General features: G+C 43.7%; 2 protein-coding genes across 2 annotated transcripts; both read left to right on the forward strand.

Annotated features, from left to right (window-relative positions):
- Positions 1-2,474: 2,474 nt before the first annotated feature.
- LOC121570431 (interleukin-21 receptor-like) lies at positions 2,475-5,225 on the forward strand. The gene is made up of 9 exons (XM_041881892.1): positions 2,475-2,533; positions 2,643-2,732; positions 2,851-2,983; positions 3,167-3,360; positions 3,488-3,636; positions 3,726-3,894; positions 4,180-4,276; positions 4,390-4,474; positions 4,579-5,225. The coding sequence occupies exons 2-9, from the start codon at positions 2,663-2,665 to the stop codon at positions 5,107-5,109; spliced, it is 1,428 nt and encodes a 475-aa protein (XP_041737826.1). The 5' UTR covers positions 2,475-2,533; positions 2,643-2,662; the 3' UTR covers positions 5,110-5,225.
- A 1,876-nt stretch (positions 5,226-7,101) lies between these two features.
- LOC121569118 (3-phosphoinositide-dependent protein kinase 1-like) lies at positions 7,102-25,333 on the forward strand. Its single transcript, XM_045221277.1, has 14 exons — positions 7,102-7,366; positions 18,172-18,363; positions 18,513-18,555; positions 18,751-18,888; positions 19,007-19,151; positions 21,966-22,063; positions 22,390-22,465; positions 22,683-22,751; positions 23,205-23,301; positions 23,414-23,587; positions 23,739-23,974; positions 24,271-24,328; positions 24,584-24,736; positions 24,835-25,333. The coding sequence occupies exons 2-14, from the start codon at positions 18,274-18,276 to the stop codon at positions 24,946-24,948; spliced, it is 1,491 nt and encodes a 496-aa protein (XP_045077212.1). The 5' UTR covers positions 7,102-7,366; positions 18,172-18,273; the 3' UTR covers positions 24,949-25,333.
- Positions 25,334-25,864: the final 531 nt, after the last annotated feature.

Consider the following 25,864-nt stretch of genomic DNA (forward strand, 5'->3'; position numbering starts at 1 on the left):
GTGCAGTTGCAAACCGTAGTCTGGCTTTTTTATGGCGGTTTTGGAGCAGTGGCTTCTTCCTTGCTGAGCGGCCTTTCAGGTTATGTCGATATAGGACTTGTTTTACTGTAGATATAGATACTTTTGTACCTGTTTCCACCAGCATCTTCACAAGGTCCTTTGCTGTTGTTCTGGGATTTATTTGCACTTTTCGCACCAAAGTACGTTCATCTCTAGGAGACAGAACGCGTCTCCTTCCTGAGCGGTATGACGGCTGCGTGGTCCCATGGTGTTTATACTTGCATACTATTGTTTGTACAGATGAACGTGGTACGTTCAGGCGTTTGGAAATTGCTCCCAAGGATGAACCAGACTTGTGGAGGTGTACAAATTTTTTATGAGGTCTTGGCTGATTTCATTTGATTTTCCCATGATGTCAAGCAAAGAAGGTAGGCCTTGAAATACATCCACAGGTACACCTCCAATTGACTCAAATAATGTCAATTAGCTTTTCAGAAGCTTCTAAAGCCATGACATCATTTTCTGGAATTTTCCAAGCTGTTTAAAAGGCACAGTCAACTTAGTGTATGTAAACTTCTGACCCACTGGAATTGTGATACAGTGAATTATAAGTGAAATAATCTGTCTGTAAACAATTGTTGGAAAAATTACTTGTGTCATGCACAATTACTTGTGTCATTGCCAAAACTATAGTTTGTTAATAAGACATTTATGGAGTGGTTGAAAAACGAGTTTTAATGACTCCAACCTAAGTGTATGTAAACTTCCGACTTCAACAGTATTCATTCAAGGGTTTCTCTTTATTTTGACTATTTTCTACATTGTAGAATAATAGTGAAGACATCAAAACTATGAAATAACACATATGGAATCATGTAGTAACCAAAAAAGTGTTAAACAAATCAAAATATATTTTAGATTTTAAATTCTTCGTGGTAGCCACCCTTTCTTTGCCTTGATGACAGCTTTGCACACTCTTGGTATTCTCTCAACCAGCTTCACCTGGAATGCTTTTCCTACAGTCTTGAAGGAGTTCTCACATATAATGAGCACTTGTTGGCTGCTTTTCCTTAACTCTGCGGTCCAACTCATCCCAAACCATCTAAATTGGGTTGAGGTTGGGTGATTGTGGCCAGGTCATCTGATGCAGCACTCCATCACTCTCCTCCTTGGTCAAATAGCCCTTACACAGCCTGGAGGTGTGTTGGGTCATTGTCCTGTTGAAAAACAAATGATAGTCCCACTAAGCCCAAACCAGATGGGATGGCGTATCGCTGTAGAATGCTGTGGTAGCCATGCTGGTTAAGTATGCCTTGAATTCTAAATAAATCACTGACAGTGTCACCAGCAAAGCACCCCCACACCATCACACCTTCTCCTCCATGCTTCACGGTGGAAACCACACATGCATAGATAATCCATTCACCTACTCTCACAAAGACACAGCGGTTGGAACCAAAAATCTCAAATTTGGACTCATCAGACCAAAGGACAGATTTCCACCGGTCTAATATCCATTGCTCGTGTTTCTTGGCCCAAGCAAGTCTCTTCTTATTATTGGTGTCCTTTAGTAGTGGTTTCTTTGCAGAAATTCGACCATGAAGGCCTGATTCACACAGTCTGCTCTGAACAGTTGATGTTGAGATGTGTCTGTTACTTGAACTCTGTGAATCATTTATTTGGGCTGCAATTTCTGATGTTGGTAACTCTAATGAACTTATCCTCTGCAGCAGAGGTAACTCTGGGTCTTCCTTTCCTGTGGCGGTCCTCATGAGAGCCAGTTTCTTCATAGCGCTTCATAGTTTTTGCGATTGCACTTGACACTTTCCGGATTGACTGACCTTCATGTCTTAAAGTAATGATGGACTGTAATTTCTCTTTGCTTATTTGAGCTGTTCTTGCCATAATATGGACTTGGTCTTTTACCAAATAGGGCAATCTTCTGTATACCTCCCATACAATGTCACAACACAACTGATTGGCTCAAACGCATTAAGAAGGAAAGAAATTCCACAAATTAACTTTTAACAAGGCACATCTGTTAATTGAAATGCATTCCAGGTGACTACCTCATGAAGGTGGTTGAGAGAATGCCAAGAGTGTACAAAGCTGGTATCAAGGGAAAGGGTGGCTACTTTGAAGAATCTCAAATATAAAATATATTTTGATTTGTTTAACACTTTTTTGGTTACTACATGATTCCATATGTGTTATTCTTGATATCTTCACTATTATTCTACAATGTAGAATATAGTAAAAATAAAGAAAAACCCTTGAATGAGTAGGTTTATCCAAAATGTTTGACTGGTACTGTATGTTCATTAAAATGTTATGATGGGTTAATTTGATAAATTAGATAGTAATCAACTCTGTCACAGAGAGGCATGCAGAAGGCGTGGAGAAGCAAACATCTTTGATATGATAAGAGGATCTGACTTCCTCTCGTCACGTTATTATAGTGTCATGATGCTTGACTTCACTCACTCATTCATTCTCTCTGAGAGATGCCCTATCCACAAGACCCACGCACAAGGTAGTATGGACCTTTCTCAGAAATGTTTTCCATTGTGTACTTTCCACATGACGTTAAAATGCATAATTTTGCACATTATACATGACTTCTACATGTTTTCCTGGTTTAGCCCTACAGACTCATGCTAAAATGAAGCTTCTGCTGGCACTTTGTGCCGTTTGGAACATCATCCAACTATCAGAGGGCTGTTCTTCTGGAGGTACAGTACAATAGTCCATTCTACTATCCATTTTGTTCATGTTCAGATTCATGTCCAGGAGTAAAATATCATAACGTAGTGGACATAGGTTGTGATAAAAGGGTGTGTTTCTTTCCAGAAATGACAGACCGACTCACCTGTGTATCTGATTATTGGTTTACAATTACCTGTACTTTGAGCATCACTGACGAGCCTGCAGGTGTCAACTACACCCACTACTGGTTGTATTTCACCTGGTCTGATGAAGATGGGTGAGCCTTCTTGTGTGATGATGATGCATTCTTATGTTATGAATCTCCTGGTTCTGTCCATTACATGGAGTGGAGAGATGAAGACGCAACATTAAATAAAAAAATTGATAATGTGCACATGCTGAGGATAAATAATTTCCCATATAATTTGAATCACAAAAATCATATTTTTTCCCCCCACAGGATTACATTCAAATGTCCACTGGTGGAGATGGTGGACAGTTATGGTTGCACATTTGTGGCACATTTTGATAATAATTTAATGTATCACGGCTCTTCATTTAATACCATGGATTGTTTCCATGTACATCTTTGTTATAACATTGACTGCCAAATCAACTATGACAACTTGACAGACTTTGAACCATCAAAAAATAGTAAGTTCCCTGTGAAGATTATGTTGATTTGCAATGCATAGAAAATTGCATGAAATAAATATGATTGTGTAAAATATGATTTTCTATAGCTGACAAATATGGACAATGACTAACTCTATGTCATCAGTTCAACCAACAGCTCCAAGTCATCTCGCTGTCCAGTGGACTCCAGAGGGCTACAGATGCACTTGGCAGAGTGGATATGAACACCATGCATACATGACAGATTTCCATTACCAACTCTCCTTCTACAAATACCATGGTGATAAGGGCGAGGTAAAGTGCATTGTAATAAAAGTCATGCTTCAATGTCTTATTAAAGTCAATGGTTGTTTGCTAAATTATTTTCTGGATTTCTTTCTCAGGTTTTTCATGTGTCCTCTCGAAACAACTCTCTTTTAATTGATGGATCTGGACTTGAGCCAGATACCACATATGTTCTGAAAGTGAGATCCGATCCAAATTCCTCTGAATATAAAGGACAGTGGAGTCCGTGGAGTGCATTGGTGCAATTGAGGACTGATGCAAAGGAAGGTGAGAGAGATCTGCTTTGGAGACAGACTAGTTAAATCATATACCACTCTTACCTATCTCCTTTTTGTTATTGTTCCGAAATATGCTATAGAGAAAGGACAGGCAGCCCAGTTCTGATATTTTTTCCACTAATTGGTCTGTTGACCAATCACATCAGTTCTTTTCACATCAGATATTTTTCAGAGTTTATCTGATTGGTCAAAGAACAATTAGTGAAAAAAATATCAGAATTGGGCTACTTGTCTAAACACAGCCATTGATGCATATACTATTTTTCTCCTTCAGCAGAACCAACTATAGTCCTTGTCCTCAGCCAGTTTGTATTTCCAGTTTGTGTGATTGCTGGAGTTCTGTTGTTTGTATTTTACAACCCCACCACAAGGTAACTGGTCTTCTTCAGAAACCCATAAAAATACTTACAAATTGTGTCATGAGAGAGCGAGTCTGATTTGGAAGCCCACAAACACAAATCATTTATAATCATTTGTGCCATAGAATGAAGATAAAAGCTTTCTATGATGTGCCAAGCCCAGCCCCCTTTTTCCAGCCTCTGTACAAAGATTATAATGAAAGTTTCCAGGTAATGTCTACTCATTTATTTATTATTTTCCCAAAGTGGTCCTCATAACATCTTCAAATGGTCCCTGGGTTACAGTTCATATCTGAATAATTTTTTCTCTATAGGACTGGCTTGCGTCAGAGTGCAATCTGATACAAACCTGCAAGACACAAGAGTTCCTGACCATCGATACTTTGATTATTGAGGCCAAACCTATAGCAGAGGACCAGGACTGTTCAACTACAACACCATATCCCCTTGCACAAGGTCAAACTCCCTATGTTGGTCCCTCAGTGATGGACTGGGTCTGCAGTCACAGTCCAAATGGAAATGGTCCAGGGGACATCCCTTACACCCAGCTCCCCTGCTCTAGGGAGCTCCAGTTTGGAGATGTAGTCACCTCTTTCTCTCAGGACCCTTCGGTCACCTGCGAGGGTGACTCTGGATGTGAGGACTTAACACTCAGCCGTGATAGCAGCTTGCCTAATAGTCCTGTATCTAGTGAGCCAGAATGCATCTGTACTGATTACTGTATCCTACACGAAACCTCTAAAGGTTTTATCCCCACCGTTGTGCCCAAAGAGGTCTTTACTCATCCCTTGAAGAGTTATTGCATAGAGGGACCAGGTAAGGAGGAAACCTGTGCCACTGAGTGAAGTTACCAATTGTTACATCATATGCCAATAGGACACAGACTGCCTACCTCTTGGGTTGTGAAAATGTACTGAGCAAGGGGTGTCATAGTCTTTATAATTGACTAAATTACATAAGGTTTGTCTTATGATCATTTGCAGTTTCTAATTAGTAATTTTGATGTATAATTGTGTATATAATACTGTAATTAAATGTGTTTTGTCTGTTTGAAATAATGTACATTTTTAAATGACTGTATCAATTGTGTTATAGTTTAAATAGCTATTTTGGACCAGTTCATTTCATAATTGTGGTCCTCTGTAGCTCAGCTGGTAGAGCACGGCGCTTGTAACGCCAAGGTAGTGGGTTCGATCCCCGGGACCACCCATACACAAAAATGTATGCACGCATGACTGTAAGTCGCTTTGGATAAAAGCGTCTGCTAAATGGCTTATTATTATATAATTTGTCTGCACTGATGGCACCACTAGAGCCATTGATCCTTCAGTATGTGAGTTAAACACCAGAGGATGCTGCGACTCAACACTTGCTACTGTCTAGAAGGGGAAATTGGCGAAGTGCAGTTTCTTGGATGACAATTTCAGCTATATGTAATATTTTTGAAGTATCTCAATAATCCTGTAATTACTATGTCCTTTAATTTGTATTGTATTACATACTTGTTTGCTATTGCAAATAAAATGATACATTGGGTTTATATCTATTGTTTCCTATTTAGCAAAACAGTGGATGAGTAGCTATAGTTATCAGTAGAGGCAATTGCAACAATATCTATTTATAGCCCACCAATGGTCTTCAACTTGCTCAAAACAAACGCGCGTGCTACAAATGAACGAGAGTAAAATGTGCCGTTGTGATATGACGTCACGTTTCGGAAAAACGAACCAAGTACGTAGCTAGCTTGCTTGAGGACTTCCATCCATGGCAGCAAGCAACCACTGGCCAGATTGTGAGTATCTGCCGGTGTTGCATTACCTGTCAGTTGGTTGTGGGAATGGGGAAAGTCCGGAAATTGTGACCTTATACTACTGACGTTAGCTAGGCAGCTTAGCGTGTGCTGGTAAGATTCATTTTCGGGGTTGGGTCTCACAGCAGCTACTAGTACTACTAGCTAGTTAGATTGCTACCTTAGCACATCCGTGTGTGCAGTTGTCTTCTCAAATTTGGATTGCAAAGATGTCTAATTTAAATTGATTGACAGACCAACACGTTTCAATGAACAGCCTTTCAGTGTCTGCTACCAATTGATCAGTAAACTGTGGCAGCACTAGCCAAGTAAACTCAACGATGATAGAGTTCAGACGTCAAGTTTTGTTTGTTTTTTACTAGGGATTTCAGCACCCAAAGAATAGCCCGCACTTGGGTGCTGAAATCCGTCGTTTTTGATAAAAAACTTTATTTTATGTGACGTCGGAGCTATAGTCTGCCCACACTAGTCGTTGCTCAAATACATCGTAAATCGTTGAGTTTAGTCGGCTATATCTGGCTAGGCCTATGCTTCTGCAGCCATCTCTTTACATTACTTTAACATACACAAATGTGAATCTAGAAGGATGGTTCATTTAACATAGCTATGATGTTGGTTTTGGTTATCTGCTATGGTATTACCACCGACCTGTGCCATAAAGGTCAGACCTCTTGGCAAAGGATGTAGGCCAGGGTTCCCCAACTGGCGGCCAGCTGACCGAATTTGGCCTGCATTTGATTTTATTTGGCCCCCCAAGTTTTCTGAGCAACAAAAAAACGTATTTTTAAAATAACTTTTAAAATGTTTGACCACATAAGACATAAGCAAATCAGCTCCAAGTGATTTTAATTTTGTTCCAAAGTATTCCCACGCATAATAGCGAGATATACTGTACGTGATCTTATACAAATGTAAGCAAGGTTTGAAATGATTATGTTTTAGTCAAATATATCTGTTTGGGCTTGTTGCTGTACATTTTTAGTCAACAAATTATTTGTAATTATGTTCCAGCCCCCTGACCATCTGCTCAAGAAAAGAAAACGTCCCACGACTGAATCTAGTTGATGATCCCTGATGGAGGCCAATTACCCACACACATACAGAAGGCTACAGTCCTCCTGAGAGCTGTAATATTATAGGGTCATAGAGTACCACAGTCATAATACCCATAAAACCTAGCGGTCAATTGCTTTTCCAACATTCACCATATTTTCCCATTCACCAAATGTGGCAATCATAAAGAACTACAAATGCCATGACGATATGGACAAGACTGCCGAATCGAAGCAAAGGTAAGAATCTCTGGATTAACTATCTAATGTTAGTTAAATGTAGTAATTAATAAATTGGCTACATTTCTTTAAACGGACAATTCTGTGAACTGTCTTGTGCAAGTTTTAAATGGACACAATACCTGTTAGCAAAGGCGTCAGCTAGAGATGCTGTGCAGGAGCTTGCAGGGATTTGTAGTTTTGCATGATGTGTACTTTGCTGCTACTTAGCATTTTTGAATCTGAGAGTAAATAGAGCCGAATATATATTGATAAAAGTCACCTTTTACAGTAAGAGCTGTTTTATTCTAAATTGTAAATTTCTATGTGCAAAGGGACATACCCTTCTGGTTTCTGTGGTTTATAGTTTTGTCATGGTGTTGGAGCACTGCCTTCCGTGGCAGGTGTCTGGAGTGGAAAGTACCCTACACCAGGGATCATCAACTAGATTCAGTCGCAGGCTGTTTTTTTCTTTTTTTCTTGAGCGGATGGTCAGGGGGCCGGTACATAATTACAAATAATTTATGCACTAGATTCTACTCTGCTGAAATAGTATGTGCATTACAGTATTTGCATTCTAAAGGTAAAATTCACAGGTAAGTGTCACGATTCAGACAGACGACCAGAGGACCACAATTGCGTCACACCAGAAAGTTTATTAAACTTAAGGGAAAAGGGAAGTAGGGAGTGAATGAAGGCTCCAGGGGTAACAGGGATCCCGTCCCAATGCGCTGGGTCTGTGCCCCCCAGTGGCAGCGATCGTCCTATGAAGCCGGTGGTGGTGGTCCAGAAGTCCTGGGGGAGACACAGACACAACAGGGCGGAATGAAACCAGGCAGCAGTACAGTTCAAGGGAATCCAAAATACGTAGTAGCAAGGCAGAAGGCTGGTCAGAGTTACCGGGATTGAAGAGTAGTCAGGAGTCGTAATGGCAGAAGCAGGTCTGGATCTCCTAAGGCAGAAGAGTATCCAATAAACAGGCAGGTCCGGGGTCACAAAACCAGGGTGAGCCAGAAGCGCGAGCAAACAGGTTCCGGGTGTGAGCTTTGCAGACGATCTGACACCGGAGAGCTGAAAGACAGGGCCTTAAATACTGGGAGAGGTTAGTGGGTAATGCAGCGCAGCTGGCAGAGTAATTAGAGCCGAGCAGAGCAGGGACAGGTGGAGCTAGTTAGGCTGAGTAGAGAGAGGGAGGTGAGCAGAGTGGAAGATAGTGGAAACCAATTAAGGTGGTAACCCGGTGGAGTGAGAGGGCTCATGACAGAACCCCCCAAGGGACGGCCCCAGAAGTCCCAAGAGCAACACCACGCCGGGCGGGAGGAGGGGAGCCGGAGGAGGGCTAGAACTCCTCCGAACGGTCCGAGTGAACGTCCTCATCCTCGGAGGAAGCCGGAGGGCCGTGGTCGGGAGATGGGACAGGTCCCGAGACAGGATCAGGCACAGGACAGGAAGCCGAGCGGGCCGGACGGTTAGGGACCCTCTGGGGCGGCCCCTCACGGATTGCAGGTTGATCAGGATGCCGTTGGTGGAAGCGGTGATGAGAGTCCTATCCACAATCCGACTAGCTGGCACCCAGGTCCTTTCCTCAGGTCCATAGCCCTCCCAGTCAATGAGGTACTGGAGACCCCTACCCCCTCCGTCTGGACCGAAGCAGGCGGCGGACGGTGTAAACCAGACCACCATCGACGAGCCGTGGAGGAGGAGGACCAGGCGCAGCAGGGACCAGCGGACTCTCATGGATGGGCTTAATCTTAGACACATGGAAAGTGGGGTGCACCCTCAGGGAATTAGGCAGTTGGAGCCGGACAGCAGTTGGGCTAATCACTCTTATGATAGGGAATGGGCCAATGAACCGAGGTGCCAGCTTCTGCGACTCCACCCTGAGTGGCAGGTTCTTCGATGACAACCACACCCTTTGACCAACATGGTAGGTGGGAGCAGGAATTCTCCGACGGTTGGCCCCGGTAGTGTAGCTGGCAACGGACCTGAGGAGTGTGGCTCGGGCTTGTGACCAGGTGCGGCGACATCGACGGGCAAAAGCAAGTGCAGATGGGCAAGTAACCTCCTCCTCCTGGCTGGCAAAATAGAGGAGGCTGGTATCCATAAACACATTGGAAAGGGGACATACCGATGGCAGAGCAGGTCAGAGAATTGTGTGCGTACTCCACCCATGTCAATTGCTGCGACCAGGAGTGGGGGTTGCGTGAAGTCATGCATCGCAGTGCCTTCTCGAGCTCCTGATTAGCCCGCTCTGACTGCCCATTGGATTGGGGATGGAATCCGGAAGTCAGACTGACTGTGGCTCCCAGCAGGTGACAGAACTCCTTCCAAAAAGCGGAGGAGAATTGTGGACCACGGTCAGAAACAACATCCCTTGGCAGTCCGTGGATCCGGAAGACGTGTTCCAGGACCACCTGGGCGGTCTCCCTTGGCGGTTGGGAGCTTGGGGAGGGGAATGAAGTGTGCCATCTTGCTGAAACGGTCAACGATGGTGAGAATGACGGTCATGCCACTTGAAGGGGCAGCCCGTGACAAAGTCAAGGGCGATGTGAGACCAGGGACGTCTGGGCACAGGCAGGCTGCAGCAATCCGGCTGGGGGCTGGCAGGACGACTTGTGTTGGTTGCAGATGGGGCAGGCTTGGACGAATTCCCCGTACATCCTTCCTCAGAGAGGGCCACCAGAACCTCTGGGCGAGCAGGTTGTAAGTGCGGGTGGAGCCAGGGTGACAAGCTAGGCGGGAGTCATGTCCCCACTGAATGACCTGGGACCTCAGGTCTTCGGGGACAAAAAGGCGGTCAGCTGGGCAAGTGCTGGGACCTGGCTGGTTACGGAGAGCCTCCAGCACCTGTTCCTCAACAGCCCAGGTCAGAGCTGCAACGATGCAGGGACTTGGCAGAATCGACACAGGGTCCTTGGAGGGGGTGTCATCCTTCTGGAATTGGACGGGAGAGGGCGTCTGGCTTGGTGTTGCGTGATCCAGGCCGGTATGACAGAGTGAAATTAAACCTGGTGAAGAACAGGGCCCAGCGGGACTGCCTGGAGTTCAACCGTTTGGCCGTGCGGATGTACTCCAAGTTCTTATGATCGGTCCAAACGAGAAATGGAATGGTGGACCCCTCCAGCCAGTGACGCCACTCCTCCAAGGCAAGCTTCACAGCCAGCAGCTCCCGGTTCCCTATGTCGTAATTGCACTCAGAGGGGGACAACCGACGTGAGAAAAAGGCACAGGGATGGAGCTTCCTATCCTCCGCAGCCCACTGAGAAATCACAGCACCAACTCCCACATCCGAGGCGTCCACCTCCACAATGAATTGCCGGTCCACATCAGGCATCTGGAGGATGGGAGCGGAGGTGAACCTCACCTTGAGGGTACTGAAGGCCTTGTCGGCTGCTGGGGTCCAGGTGAAGGGGTTGCTTGGTGCTGGTTAGAGCAGTGAGAGGGGCAGCAACGGTACTGTAGTTCCGGATAAACTTCCTATAGAAGTTAGCAAACCCCAGAAACTGTTGCAGCTTCTTTCTGTTCTCCGGAACTGGCCACGAGTGACTGCTGATACTTTGGCAGGATCCATTTGGATACTTCCTTCTGCCACTATGTACCCCAGGAAGGCCACTGTCTTGACGTGAAACTCACATTTCTCTGCCTTGGCGTGAGGAATTCTCCAGAAGACGATGAAGGACTTGCTGGACATGGCGGGTGTGTTCAGACAGGTTTCTGGAGTAAATTAAGATGTCATCCAGGTAAACGAAGACAAACTTGTTTAACATGTCCCGCAGTACATCATTCACTAGAGCCTGGAACACAGCAGGAGCATTGGTGAGGCCAAAAGGCATAACCAGATACTCGTAGTGGCCTGTTGGTGTATTGAATGCGGTTTTCCATTCATCTCCTCCCGGATCCGCACTAGGTGGTAAGCGTTTCTGAGATCCAACTTGGCAAAAACAGTGGCTCCCTGGAGCAACTCAAAAGCAGAGGTGAGCAGAGGCAGAGGGTAACGGTTTTCACTGTGATGTCGTTGAGTCCCCTGTAGTCGATGCAGGGGCGAAGAGATCCGTCCTTCTTCCCCCACAAAGAAGAAGCCAGCACCAGCAGGAGATGAAGATGAACGGATTAATCCCTGCGGACAGAGAGCCATTGATGTAGTCCTCCATGGACTTTCTTTCAGGAGCAGACAACGAATAAAGACGACCCCTTGGAGGAGCTGTTCCAGGGAGGAGGTCGATGGCACAGGTCGTACGGTCGGTGAGGGGGCAGAGATGTGGCTCTTGCTTTGTTAAACACCTCTCTGAGACCATGGTAGCATTCTGGGACATTGGAGAGGTCCGGAGCGGAGTTAGTAGGTACTGGCCGAGGGGGTAGTGCGGCAGCAAGCAGGCAGGTTCGGTGGCAGTCCTCTCCCACTCCCTGATCACCCCGGTCACCCAGTCGAGCTGAGGGTTGTGCCGGCGGAGCCATGGGTAACCCAGGATGAGGGGTTGGCCTGGAGAGGGAGCAGGTGAAACTGGATAGTTTCTTGATGGTTTCCGGACAGACCCATCGAGACCGGGCCGTGACATGAGTGACCGATCCGAGTAAGTGTCCGTCCAGTGCCCGGGCAGGAATAGGAGGTGTCAAACGGAGGTTCTCCAGTCCCAGTTGGCGTGCCAGCTTGACGTCCATTATGTTGGCTTCGGCGCCAGAATCCACCAGAGCAGCCAGGGGTGTGAGTTGAGTCAGAGAGGCGGAGGTGAACTTGCAGCAGGGTTTGCGGTCGGAGGACTGGATGGTCATTGAACTCGACCGGACTCCCCCTACGCCCGGTGAGCTTCGGCCCTTTAAAGGGCAGGTTACCACACGATGTCCATCACCTCCACAATAGAGGCAGAGGTTTGAGGTGAAGCGGCGCTGGCGCTCTGCAGGAGTGAGGGAGGCTCGCCCAATCTCCATAGGCTCAGACTGATCAAGCTGACCTGGGTGAGTGGCAGTAGATGACAGGAGCCCAGTCGGATCTCTCCGAATGCCGGTAGTAGGTGGACCTTGGCGCCCCCTCTCACGACGACGGGTCTGTATCCTTCTGTCGATCCTGACAGTCAGTGCGATGGCTTCATCAGGCGCGGAAGGCAGTTCATGGGAGACCAACTGCGTCCTTGATATAGTCAGCCAAACTATGGAAGAACGCGTCCACCAACGGTGGTGTGTTCCAAGAACTTCGTCTAGCCAGGGTTCGGAAGTCGATGGAATGGTCTGCGACTGTACGTCTGCCTTGTCGAATACTGGAACAGTTCACGCAGACGCCTCTGCGGTGGGTGAATCCAGGTCAAACACCTTCAGCATCTCCTCAGCAAACAGGTCGAAGGTTGCACATGCGGGGGTTTGACGTTCGAACTCTGCTGTTCCCAGAGTCGAGCTCGGCCCGTCAGGTGAGTGATGGCATACCCAACTTTAGCCCCCTCCGTGGCGAAGGTCCTTGGCTGCAAGGAGAACTGAAGTCGGCAGCTAGTCAGGAATGGCCGGACCTGGGTTGAATCGCCGTTGAACCGCTCGGGGTTCCCAATCTTGGGTTCCGGAGCAGCGGCTGCAATGACCGGGCAGGTAACTCGGGGCTGGGCTGGTGGGCCGACTGGCTGGGGTAAGGTTGGTGAGGAGTTGAATGAGCATGGCGAGTTGTTGTTGCTGCTGCTGGAACTGCTGCTCATGCTCATCGGTTTCCATGTCGGGGAAAGTGTGCGCTGAGTCCATAATGGTCGGATCGTACTGTCACCGATTCAGACAGACGACCAGAGGACCACAATTGCGTCACACCAGAAAGTTTATTAAACTTAAGGGAAAAGGGAAGTAGGGAGTGAATGAAGGCTCCAGGGTAACAGGGATCCCGTCCAATGCGCTGGGTCTGTGCCCCCCAGTGGCAGCGATGCGTCCTATGAAGCCGGTGGTGGGTGGTCCAGAAGTCCTGGGGGGAGACACAGACACAACAGGGCGGAATGAAACCAGGCAGCAGTACAGTTCAAGGGAATCCAAAATACGTAGTAGCAAGGCAGAAGGCTGGTCAGAGTTACCGGGATTGAAGAGTAGATCAGGAGTCGTAATGGCAGAAGCAGGTCTGGATCTCCTAAGGCAGAAGAGTATCCAATAAACAGGCAGGTCCGGGGTCACAAAACCAGGGTGAGCCAGAAGCGCGAGCAAACAGGTTCCGGGTGTGAGCTTTGCAGACGATCTGACACCGGAGAGCTGAAAGACAGGGCCTTAAATACTGGGAGAGGTTAGTGGGTAATGCAGCGCAGCTGGCAGAGTAATTAGAGCCGAGCAGAGCAGGGACAGGTGGAGCTAGTTAGGCTGAGTAGAGAGAGGGAGGTGAGCAGAGTGGAAGATAGTGGAAACCAATTAAGGTGGTAACCCGGTGGAGTGAGAGGGCTCATGACAGGTAAGACCAATTTCACAATGTATTATTAAGTTTTACATTAATTTATTTGATATTTTTGTATCTTTGAATAACTTTTAATGGAAGTTTTATAATGTTCCTTGTTTAGAAATTGTGGGCTCTATTTTCGGCTGGCGCTAAGGATGCGCAGTAACTGTCAAACGCACCTTAGTTTGCAAAGTCGTCATGTAAAACTGTTGCACAATTTATTTATTTATCCAGTAAGTCAATAAATAATATAATAACACTCGTAGGAAAGGTTTTCATATTTGGCTCACAATCTGTGGATACTATACGATTAGTAAGGTTCAAAATGTATGTAAAACATCACAGCACAATTGAAAAATATATGGCACATGGAAACCAAACGAGGGTGGTCTATGGTGATAGGTGGGATGGGCTGAGAGTGGCTGAGGCGTGGGATTAAAGAGCTTATGTTCAAAAATATTTACCGCAATAAGCCCTAACATATACAGTGAGGGAAAAAAGTATTTGATCCCCTGCTGATTTTGTAAGTTTGCCCACTGACAAAGAAATGATCAGTCTATAATTTTAATGGTAGGTTTATTTGAACAATGAGAGACAGAATAACAACAAAAAAATGCATGTCAAAAATGTTATAAATTGATTAGCATTTTTTATATTTGACCCCCTCTCAATCAGAAAGATTTCAGGCTCCCAGGTGTCTTTTATACAGGTAACGAGCTGAGATTAGGAGCACACTCTTAAAGGGAGTGCTCCTAATCTCAGCTTGTTACCTGTATAAAAGACACCTATCCACAGAAGCAATCAATCAATCAGATTCCAAACTCTCCACCATGGCCAAGACCAAAGAGCTCTCCAAGGATGTCAGGGACAAGATTGTAGACCTACACAAGGCTGGAATGGGCTACAAGACCATTGCCAAGCAGCTTGGTGAGAAGGTGACAACAGTTGGTACGATTATTCGCAAATGGAAGAAACACAAAATAACTGTCAATCTCGCTTGGCCTGGGGCTCCATGCAAGATCTCACCTCGTGGAGTTGCAATGATCATGAGAACGGTGAGGAATCAGCCCAGAACTACACGGGAGGATCTTGTCAATGATCTCAAGGCAGCTGGGACCATAGTCACCAAGAAAACAATTGGTAACACACTACGCCGTGAAGGACTGAAATCCTGCAGCGCCCGCAAGGTCCCCCTGCTCAAGAAAGCACATATACAAGGCCGTCTGAAGTTTGCCAATGAACATCTGAATGATTCAGAGGAGAACTGGGTGAAAGTGTTGTGGTCAGATGAGACCAAAATCAAGCTCTTTGGCATCAACTCAACTCGCCGTGTTTGGAGGAGGAGGAATGCTGCCTATGACCCCAAGAACACCATCCCCACCGTCAAACATGGAGGTGGAAACATTATGCTTTGGGGGTGTTTTTCTGCTAAGGGGACAGGACAACTTCACCACATCAAAGGGACGATGGACGGGGCCATGTACCGTCAACTCTTGGGTGAGAACCTCCTTCCCTCAGCCAGGGCATTGAAAATGGGTCGTGGATGGGTATTCCAGCATGACAATGACCCAAAACACACGGCCAAGTCAACAAAGGAGTGGCTCAAGAAGAAGCACATTAAGGTCCTGGAGTGGCCTAGCCAGTCTCCAGACCTTAATCCCATAGAAAATCTGTGGAGGGAGCTGAAGGTTCGAGTTGCCAAACGTCAGCCTCGAAACCTTAATGACTTGGAGAAGATCTGCAAAGAGGAGTGGAACAAAATCCCTCCTGAGATGTGTGCAAACCTGGTGGCCAACTACAAGAAACGTCTGACCTCTGTGATTGCCAACAAAGGTTTTGCCACCAAGTACTAAGTCATGTTTTGCAGAGGGGTCAAATACTTATTTCCCTAATTTAAAATGCAAATCAATTTTAACATTTTTTACATGCGTTTTTCTGGATTTTGATGTTGTTATTCTGTCTCTCACTGTTCAAATAAACCTACCATTAAACTTATAGACTGATCATGTCTTTGTCAGTGGGCAAACGTGCAAAATCAGCAGGGGATCAAATACTTATTTCCCTCACTGTATATTTGAATAAAACATAATCATTTCAAACCTTGCTTACATTTTGTATACGATCACAAGTACAGTATCTCTCTATTATGCATGTGAATACTTTGTAACATATTTCCAAAATTAAAGTCACTTGGTGCTGATGTGCTGTTGTTATTACACTGTCCAACAATTACATATATACAGTACCTGTCAAAAGTTTGGACACACCTACTCATTCCAGGGTTTTTCTTAATTTTTTACTATTTTCTACATTGTAGAATAATAGTGAAGACATCAAAACTATGAAATAACACATATGGAATCATGTAGTAACCAAAAAAGTGTTAAACAAATCAAAATATATTTTATATTTTAAATAGCCACCCTTTGCCTTGATGACAGCTTTGCACACTCTTGGCATTCTCTCAACCAGCTTCACCTGGAATGCTTTTCCAACAGTCTTGAAGGAGTTCCAACATATGCTGAGCACTTGTTGGCTTCTTTTCCTTCACTCTGCGGTCCAACTCATCCCAATCCATCTCAATTGGGTTGAGGCCGGGGGATTGTGGAGGCCAGGTCATCTGATTTAGCACTCCATCACTCTCCTTCTTGGTAAAATATCCCTTACACAGCCTGGAGGTGTGTTGGGTCATTGTCCTGTTGAAAAACAAATGATAGTCCCACTAAGCCCAAAGCAGATGGGATGGCGTATCACTGCAGAATGCTGTGGTAGCCATGCTGGTTAAGTGTGCCTTGATTTCTAAATAAATCACAGACAGTGTCACCAGCAAAGCACCATAACACCTCCTCCTCCATGCTTTACGGTGGGAACCACACATGCAGAGATCATCCGATCACCCACACCGCGTCTCACAAAGCCACGGCGGTTGGAACCAATAATCTCCAATTTGGACTCATCAGACCAAAGGACAGATTTCCACCGGTCTAATGTCCATTGCTCATGTTTCTTGGCCCAAGCAAGTCTCTTCTTTTTATTGGTGTCCTTTAGTTGTGGTTTCTTTGCAGCAATTTGACCATGAAGGCCTGATTCACACAGTCTGCTCTGAACAGTTGATGTTGAGATGTGTCTGTTACTTGAACTCTGTGAATCATTTATTTGGGCTGCAATTTCTGATGTTGGTAACTCTAATGAACTTATCCTCTGCAGCAGAGGTAACTCTGGGTCTTCTATTGCTGTGGCGATCCTCATGAGAGCCAGTTTCATCATAGCGCTTGATGGTTTTTGCGACTGCACTTGAAGAAACTTTAAAAGTTCTTAATGTTCCGTATTGACAGACCTTCATGTCTTAAAGTAATGATGGACTGTTGTTTCTTTTTGCTTATTTGAGCTGTTCTTGCCATAATATGGACTTGGTCTTTTACCAAATAGGGCTATCTTCTCTATATCCCCCCTACCTTGTCACAACACAACTGATTGGCTCAAATGCATTAAGAAGGATGGCATTTCCACAAATTAACTTTTAAAAAGGCACACCTGTTAATTTTAATGCATTCCAGGTGACTATCTCATGAAGCTGGTTGAGAGAATGCCAAGAGTGTGCAAAGCTGTCATCAAGGCAAAGGGTGGCTACTTTGAAGAATATCAAATATATTTTGATTTGTTTAACACTTTTGTTGGTTACTACATGATTCCATATGTGTTATTTCATAGTTTTGATGTCTTCACTATTATTCTAAAAATTGTAAAAAATAAAGAAAAACCCTGGAATTAGTAGGTGTGTCCAAACTTTTGACTGGTAGTTTGTGAATATGTTTTTGGTTTTTTTGCTCAGAGAACTTGGGAGGCCAAATAAAATCAAATGCGGGCCAAATTCGGCCCGTGGGACACCAGTTGGGGAGCCCTGCCCTACACAAAAAAAACTGCAAGGGCTGGGCGCCATGCTGCTTGTTTCTATTGTTTTGATGATTGCTTCTCTCAATGGACTCATTCACCAGTGTCTCTAAACCTTGTGTTTTCTGTTGTAGCCTAAGTCGAGGTCTATCCCTATGCTCTGACAATCACTTAGCCTAATAAAATTAATTAATGAAAGTAACTTGGTACCGTAATTTCATGATTGTCCCAGGACAATATTCTATAAGATAAACAACAGCTATTAAAGACCCTTTCTCTCTTTGAGTCTTACTTGAATAATGAAATGGTAATTATAAGGAATTGGAACAGCATCTGTAGTCATGCATAAAAAATATTTTAAAAGACCCCTCCCTGTGCGGAAGCAGCATGCTAGTTTATCAGCTGTGGTTAACTCGCTGTATGGTGGTTTTCTTGTGTGTGTGTGTGCTTGTGTGTGAGAGAGAGAGTGAGAGAGGGGAGGGAAAGTGGGGTGTAGCTTAGTATTTTTGTGTTGTGACTGTTGTTTTTCTGTCTCCGTTCTTTCTTTAAGGTATGATGCCATTCCTATTCTGCACAGCGTCATCCTGTGTTCCTCCCCTCCTCCTTCTATGGTAAGAATCACCTGAACTCCAGTTTGTCCCTCCACCTAAGAATGGAGGGCCCTCAAGCCTCCCCAAAGCCTGGAAAGCAGCCAGAGGACTTCAAATTTGGTCGAATTCTAGGAGAAGGCTCCTATTCAACAGTAAATCCTCATTCGTTTTCTATGGTGTTGTATTTTGTGTGTGGGGATTACAGTTGCAGTCATATTAATTACTTTTTATTTTCTATTGTTGGTAATGGGTTGATGGATTGTTAAAAAATATATATTTGCTGATTGCGAACTTGTTTCAGGTTGTGCTGGCAAGAGAACAGGCCACAGGGAAGGAATATGCTAGTAAGACACTACAAATGTTTTCTCTTGTTGCATGATGTTGATGATCCTCAAGTGGCGTTCAAGTGACTGTCCTAGATTCTGCTTATAACTTAAATGCATTTGTCCTAAACAATAATACTCTTTGAAGTGAGGAAACTGGAATTTGATTCAGTCATAAATCCTGAGTGAAGTGTATCGATTTGAATTGTGTTTCAGTGAAGATTTTGGAGAAGATGCACATCCGGAAGGAGAACAAGGCACATTGCGTGACGCGAGAGAGGGATATCATGTCAAGCTTAGACCATCCATTTATTGTCAAGCTCTACTTCACATTTCAAGATGTGAAAAGGTTGTGTATCCTTTGAAATAATCAGAACATGGGCTACTTCAAGACTCCTACATAATAATATCTGGTCTCATTTATTTTATGATCTTACTTACAGTACCATTATCCTTAACTGCCTCCTGTTAGATTTTTGCATAAGCTATGCAAGAAATGGGGAATTACTGAAATACATTAGCAAAATAGGCTCATTCGATGAGACGTGCACTAGATTCTACTCTGCTGAAATAGTATGTGCATTACAGTATTTGCATTCTAAAGGCATAATTCACAGGTAAGACCAATTTCACAATGTATTATTAAGTTTGACATGAATTTATTTGATATTTTTATATCTTTGAATAACTTTTAATGGAAGTTTTATAATGTTCCTTGTTTAGAAATTGTAGGCTCTATTTTCAGCTGACGCTAAGGAGGCGCAAGTGTCAAACGCACGTTAGTTTGCAATTTCATCATGTAAAAACTAGCGCACTGGCATTTTCCAGCCCTAATGCCAGGTTCGGCAATTTACCTGTCTAACATCAGCTCGCTTGCGCTGATTAATTATTTTGGAGGTTTTTGCCCTTTTTGCCCTGCTTTTTCATTATTCACAATTCACATACTTGCATACCATATAAACATTTTTGAGAATCTGCCTAGCATATAGGCAACAATACAATCAACAGGAACCTAGTATTTTGTATAGACGTGCAAATGTTATGGGTAAAGACACTTTAATTGTAAATATACTGCACATCCTAAAACATACACACATATGCCTACCTGCATACTTCATTTCACTTGTTCAAGTATCCATCTCCAAAGAGTGCCTCTCATCTGGTTGCCAAAGACGCACCCCTACAAAAGTATTTAAATTATTCAGTCCTATAATGCAGTATCAACGGTAGGCCTAAGCTATATTTCGCTTATTGAGAATGTGCCTCACACATACAGTGAGGGGAAAAAGGTATTTGATCCCCTGCTGATTTTGTACGTTTGCCCACTGACAAAGAAATGATCAGTCTATAATTTTAATGGTAGGTTTATTTGAACAGTGAGAGACAAAATAACAACAAAAAAATCCAGAAAAACGCATGTAAAAAATGTTATAAATTGATTTGCATTTTAATGAGGGAAATAAGTATTTGACCCCCTCTCAATCAGAAAGATTTCTGGCTCCCAGGTGTCTTTTATACAGGTAACGAGCTGAGATTAGGAGCACACTCTTAAAGGGAGTGCTCCTAATCTCAGTTTGTTACCTGTATAAAAGACACCTGTCCACAGAAGCAATCAATCAATCAGATTCCAGACTCTCCACCATGGCCAAGACCAAAGAGCTCTCCAAGGATGTCAGGGACAAGATTGTAGACCTACACAAGGCTGGAATGGGCTACAAGACCATCGCCAAGCAGCTTGGTGAGAAGGTAACAACAGTTGGTGCGATTATTCGCAAATGGAAGAAACACAAAAGAACTGTCAATCTCCCTCGGCCTGGGGCTCCATGCAAGATCTCACCTCGTGGAGTTGCAATGATCATGAGAACGGTGAGCAATCAGCCCAGAACTACACGGGAGGATCTTGTCAATGATCTCAAGGCAGCTGGGACCATAGTCACCAAGAAAACAATTGGTAACACACTATGCCGTGAAGGACTGAAATCCTGCAGCGCCCGCAAGGTCCCTCTGCTCAAGAAAGCACATATACAGGCCCTGAAGTTTGCCAATGAACATCTGAATGATTCAGAGGAGAACTGGGTCAGATGAGACCAAAATGGAGCTCTTTGGCATCAACTCAACTCGCCGTGTTTGGAGGAGGAGGAATTCTGCCTATGACCCCAAGAACACCATCCCCACCGTCAAACATGGAGGTGGAAACATTATGCTTTGGGGGTGTTTTTCTGCTAAGGGGACAGGACAACTTCACCGCAAAAAAAGGGACGATGGACGGGGCCATGTACCGTGAGAACCTCCGTCCCTCAGGCAGGGCATTGAAAATGGGTCGTGGATGGGTATTCCAGCATGACAATGACCCAAAACACATTGCCAACGCAACAAAGGAGTGGCTCAAGAAGAAGCACATGAAGGTCCTGGAGTGGCCTAGCCGGTCTCCAGACCTTAATCCCATAGAAAATCTGTGGAGGGAGCTGAAGGTTCGAGTTGCCAAACGTCACCCTTGAAACCTTAATGACTTGGAGAAGATCTGCAAAGAGGAGTGGGACAAAATCCCTCCTGAGATGTGTGCAAACCTGGTGGCCAACTACAAGAAACATCTGACCTCTGTGATTGCCAACAAGGGTTTTGCCACCAAGTACTAAGTCATGTTTTGCAGAGGGGTCAAATACTTATATCCCTCATTAACATGCAAATTAATTTATAACATTTTAGACATGCGTTTTTCTGGATTTTTGTTGTTGTTATTCTGTCTCTCACTGTTCAAATAAACCTACCATTAAAAGTATAGACTGATCATGTCTTTGTCAGTGGGCAAACGTACAAAATCAGCAGGGGATCAAATACTTTTTTCCCTCACTGTACAATACAATTTACAGGAGCCTAGTATTTTTTTTATTTAGGCAAAGTTTGACGCATAAAGACATCTAGGCTAGGCTAGGCTCATTGAAGCCAATTACAACAATGTTGACTTCCAACACTCCAAACATAGGCTATTGAGCAAACTCGTTACTGTAGCCTATGCTATTTCATCAACTTTAGTATCAATCCAAAATGGACAAGGATGAGAATATACTGTGTCTCTAGCCAAATTGGAAGTGATGACAACGCAAAGACCGTCAATAACCGACAGAACTTGAGACAAACACATGCAGTATTAAGCCATGGAACGCGTTGATTGGCCAGTGAGTGGCCAAGCCCTCGTCACACCTACAACTTGTTCATTCATCAAAACCCAGCCCTTTCGCGCCACCGCCAGCTATTGTAGTAATAATTCCGGCTGTGAAAATGGCAAATATATTTCTGACACACCCCTGAACCTATAGTGCTATCACCAGCGCTTAGATTTACCACTGCATTAGGTTTGTTAAAATAGGCCCTGTATGTCATGATATTAATTTTATTTGAAGGTTTTAAATGGTGTGGCTTTTTCTTTACAGGGACCTCAAACCAGAGAATATTTTACTGAATGAGGCCATGCACATTCAAATAACAGACTTTGGAACTGCAAAACAACTCTCATCAGATAGTACACAAAGTAATGTAACACATATTGCTTTGTCTGTGTAATTTTCCTCCAGTTTGTTGATAGACAGAATACAGTACATTGGTTTGTTTACCCCTTATCGTATTGTGGTTAACTTATCTATCTATACCTCTCTAAAGGCTAACAGAAAAGGGTTTTTGTTATTTATAGGCACATGCACAATGGTCTCTATGTGGACTTCATAGATATGGAAGCAAATTATAGCAAATGGCTGGTTACACAGTACTCAGAATATAATTTTAATAGGTATGAGTCAATTGTGCCATTTTAAGCACAAGTGACTCAAGACATCTTCATATGATTGTTTTGTTTTGCAGACAGAGCGAACTCCTTTGTTGGAACAGCTGAGTATGTTTCACCAGAGCTACTGACTCAGAAATCTGCCTGCAAAAGGTAGTTTGACTTGAATTCATTCAGAACCCTGATTTGAATCCAATATTCAAGTTCTCTGTGTAGTTATATGTTAGTGTATCACTTCTAGCCTCACTTGCAATGCTTTATGCAGCTGGGAACAAGACTAGTGTATTTCTGGCCATGTTTACATCATTATGATAAAACCCAACACTGAAAAAAGTTAACTGAATCTTTCATGTTTTCTGGTGTGTTTTAGCTCTGACCTTTGGGGATTAGGCTGTATCATCTACCAGTTAGTAGCAGGATTACCTCCATTTAGAGCTGGGTAAGTCACGTATTATACATTATTTTTCTTTTTTCTTTTTTAATATTCGGGTAAAGTATTTGAGAAGTGACATCGTCAGGGGCTTTGCAGAAGTGCACTTTGTTATTTGGGAATCGATTGAGTCTATTTGTTATCACAGTCTAAAAACACTGTGTGAAATAACAGGAAGTTATGGCTGTGGTGTTTATGACTTGTTTGTGTATTGAGTGCCTGGAGGCAGTCACTCTGTCACATGGCAGCAGCTTCATGGTTCAACTATAAACCAACACATTTACCTCAAAGCCCTTTCAAAGCCAAGTACAGTGACCGTTGTGTATACTGTATGCATCTGCCACTTTCAGGCAATCAAGCCCCACAGAAGACATCAATATGACACAAGCTCTAAAATGTGCCTTGTGCTCTCATATGATCTTCTGTCTGTCCATGTGGTTGATGATGTTATTTGCTCACCAGGAATGACTACCTGAAATTCCAGAAGATTATTAAACTGGAGTATGAATTTCCTGATAAATTCTTTCCTAAGGCGAAGGATCTAGTGGAACAGCTTCTAGTGAGTCTAATCATATGAATGATTAAAATACATTCTGTTGTTGTTCCTCAGTTACATACTATGACCCAATGAGTGTCATTATTAACTAATGATTGCTTTATTTTTGTGGTAGTGCTTGGATCCCTCCAACCGATTAGGTTGTGAGGAGATGGGTGGGTACAGCCCTCTCAGAGCCCATTCTTTCTTTGAGGCTGTCACATGGGAGAACCTTCACCTACAGACACCCCCCAAACTCACCCCCTACCTGCCAGCCATGGCTGAGGATGATGAGGACTATTATGGAAACGTAGGTTTTTCCCTCTTGACATATTATGATTAAATCAAGGTTGACACAAATCCTTGTTGACATATTGATTCCCCAATATGTCAAATTAGCGTGTCCTTGTTTTGTAATCTGTACTGAAAACACCCCGATTATGATGTGGTTCCATCCACAGTATGATGACCTCCTCAGCCAGTTCAGCAACATGCAGGTCGTCCAGTCCAGCTCTTTCCAACCACTGTTTGTGGCCAACCCCAGTCCCATCCCCAACTCCAACCCCGCACAAAGGCCCAACAGCAACATCGAGCAGTACATTCATGACCTGGACAACAACTCCTTTGAGCTGGACCTGCAGTTTTCCACTGAGGTGAAGCGGCTACTGCTTGAGAAGCAGACAAGTAGAAACCCCTGGTAGGCCTGCAGCGATGTCCTTGCGAGCAAAACATGTTTTTGTGGACAAAGTGTCAGAAGACTGATTTACTGTCAATATTATCTCACCATAATATTGACACATACTGTAGTTGATCTCATTCTCGTCCATTGGGATTCCTATGTTTACTTACAATATTTACACAATTATATGTATGATATCTATTAAACATGAAGCACTTTACCTAAAGGCAATACAATGCCAACAATAACATATTATATACTGTGTGACCTGTATCAAGAAAGATTTGGAGAATTTACTTTTTTTCTGTATTAAGGCATCAGTTTGTGGAGAATAATTTGATTCTCAAGATGGGACCAGTGGACAAAAGGAAGGTAAGGATTTATGTAGTCCCACATTACAGTAATGTTCTACTTTTCAGTTTAGTACGTTTTTCAGTTTGAAGGGGAGGAGTGAATGTCTTGATACTGTACTCTTCCAACAGTAAAGTAACATACTGCCCTCCTCTGGCAGTTGTTTGCAATTGCTGCCCGGAATCAATTTGGGGCATCTTGAACCATACTTACTGACTTTACCTACAGGCAAGGGATTTATTTTTTATGTCTGAGAATCGCTCTCTGCTTTTACAGGGGCTGTTTGCACGTCGGCGCCAGCTATTGTTGACTGAGGGACCACACCTTTACTATGTGGACCCAGTTAACAAGGTTTTGAAAGGAGAGATCCCCTGGTCCCCTGCACTGCGCCCAGAGGCCAAGAACTTCAAGACCTTCTTTGTCCATACAGTAATGAATTAGTCTATTGCAATTAATAGCTCACCCTTAGCTAACGAAACTCACTTTATAAAACAATCAGTAACAGTGACCTATCCTCCTCTTTGCAGCCAAACAGAACATACTATCTGATGGACCCATGCGGGAATGCTGACAAATGGTGCAACACAATTCAAGAAGTGTGGCAAAATATCTATAACAAGCATTTTAACTCATGCATGTAGGTTGTGTACACTATCTTTTGAAGACTGTTCTTACTCCATAATGTCAGGAGACAGAAAATGTAGGCGTCAATTAATAAATGATGGAAAACACCTAGCTGTAATGTAGCTTACAATTCGGTTTCCCTATTACTACACACATTTCATTTCTTGTAGGGCAGCAGGTTCAGGACATGGACCATTGTAATGCAGAATTTGATACAATCAGCTGGATCAAACGGCATTCTGGTATAGAAAGGACCTATTATTCAAGGAAGTAGAATGGGTATTGCAACTATTCTAACAGATGATTTCTTAGGCTTGGATGGTCTCATGTCTGACATGGTGGCCTTGGTACTCTTAAGCAATTTGTCTTCTATAGCAGAAAATAAACTTAGGTCAAACCACATGGGCTGGTGCTGCTTTTGAAATAAACAGTTGACATGGATGTTGGTAGAACAGTTCATCTAAATTGCAAAGGAGGATGTTGTAGCCTGTTTTTGACTGTTCTCATTTCTGGGAGCAGTTGATTGTAAATGTTAGAAGGATATTTTGTTATGCGAGTCTATTCTACCGACCATTGCTGTGATGTACAAAATGGGATGCAAGTAAAGTGTAAGATGTATATTTTGTATTTGTTTTAGGCTTTTATACTTTGCTGATTTATCCTCATGTTATCCAAACAGTTCAAATATGGTAATCATTTGGATAATGTCCAGGCGCCATGTTTACATAATTTAAATTTAAATCTATTGAATGTAAATAGTTGATAACGGTAAATTATGATATTTTGCTACCTTTCATTGTAGTCTATATTTTATTTATGGTGGGTGTTATGTTTTACATAAATATATGTAGGCCTGCCCTATTTTGTTGTGTGCAAGTTTAAAATTGTTAAATGGGAGAATGCAGTATATATAAAGGTGGCTTGGTAATAAAA

Source organism: Coregonus clupeaformis, chromosome 7 (assembly GCF_020615455.1).
Source record: "Coregonus clupeaformis isolate EN_2021a chromosome 7, ASM2061545v1, whole genome shotgun sequence".
Classification (NCBI taxonomy): Eukaryota; Metazoa; Chordata; class Actinopteri; order Salmoniformes; family Salmonidae; genus Coregonus; species Coregonus clupeaformis.

What these genes read in the sequence shown, in the direction of transcription:
- LOC121570431 (XM_041881892.1), top strand. Translation starts at nt 2,663, where the DNA reads ATGAAGCTTCTGCTGGCACTTTGTGCCGTTTGGAACATCATCCAACTA. An exon ending in ACCTGGTCTGATGAAGATGG is followed by an intron (nt 2,984 to 3,166) that starts GTGAGCCTTCTT and finishes TTCCCCCCACAG; the next exon opens with GATTACATTCAAATGTCCAC. An exon ending in ACCATGGTGATAAGGGCGAG is followed by an intron (nt 3,637 to 3,725) that starts GTAAAGTGCATT and finishes TTTCTTTCTCAG; the next exon opens with GTTTTTCATGTGTCCTCTCG.
- LOC121569118 (XM_045221277.1), top strand. Translation starts at nt 18,274, where the DNA reads ATGGAGGGCCCTCAAGCCTCCCCAAAGCCTGGAAAGCAGCCAGAGGAC. An exon ending in TCTAAAGGCATAATTCACAG is followed by an intron (nt 19,152 to 21,965) that starts GTAAGACCAATT and finishes TTTTCTTTACAG; the next exon opens with GGACCTCAAACCAGAGAATA. An exon ending in CAGACAAGTAGAAACCCCTG is followed by an intron (nt 23,975 to 24,270) that starts GTAGGCCTGCAG and finishes TTCTGTATTAAG; the next exon opens with GCATCAGTTTGTGGAGAATA.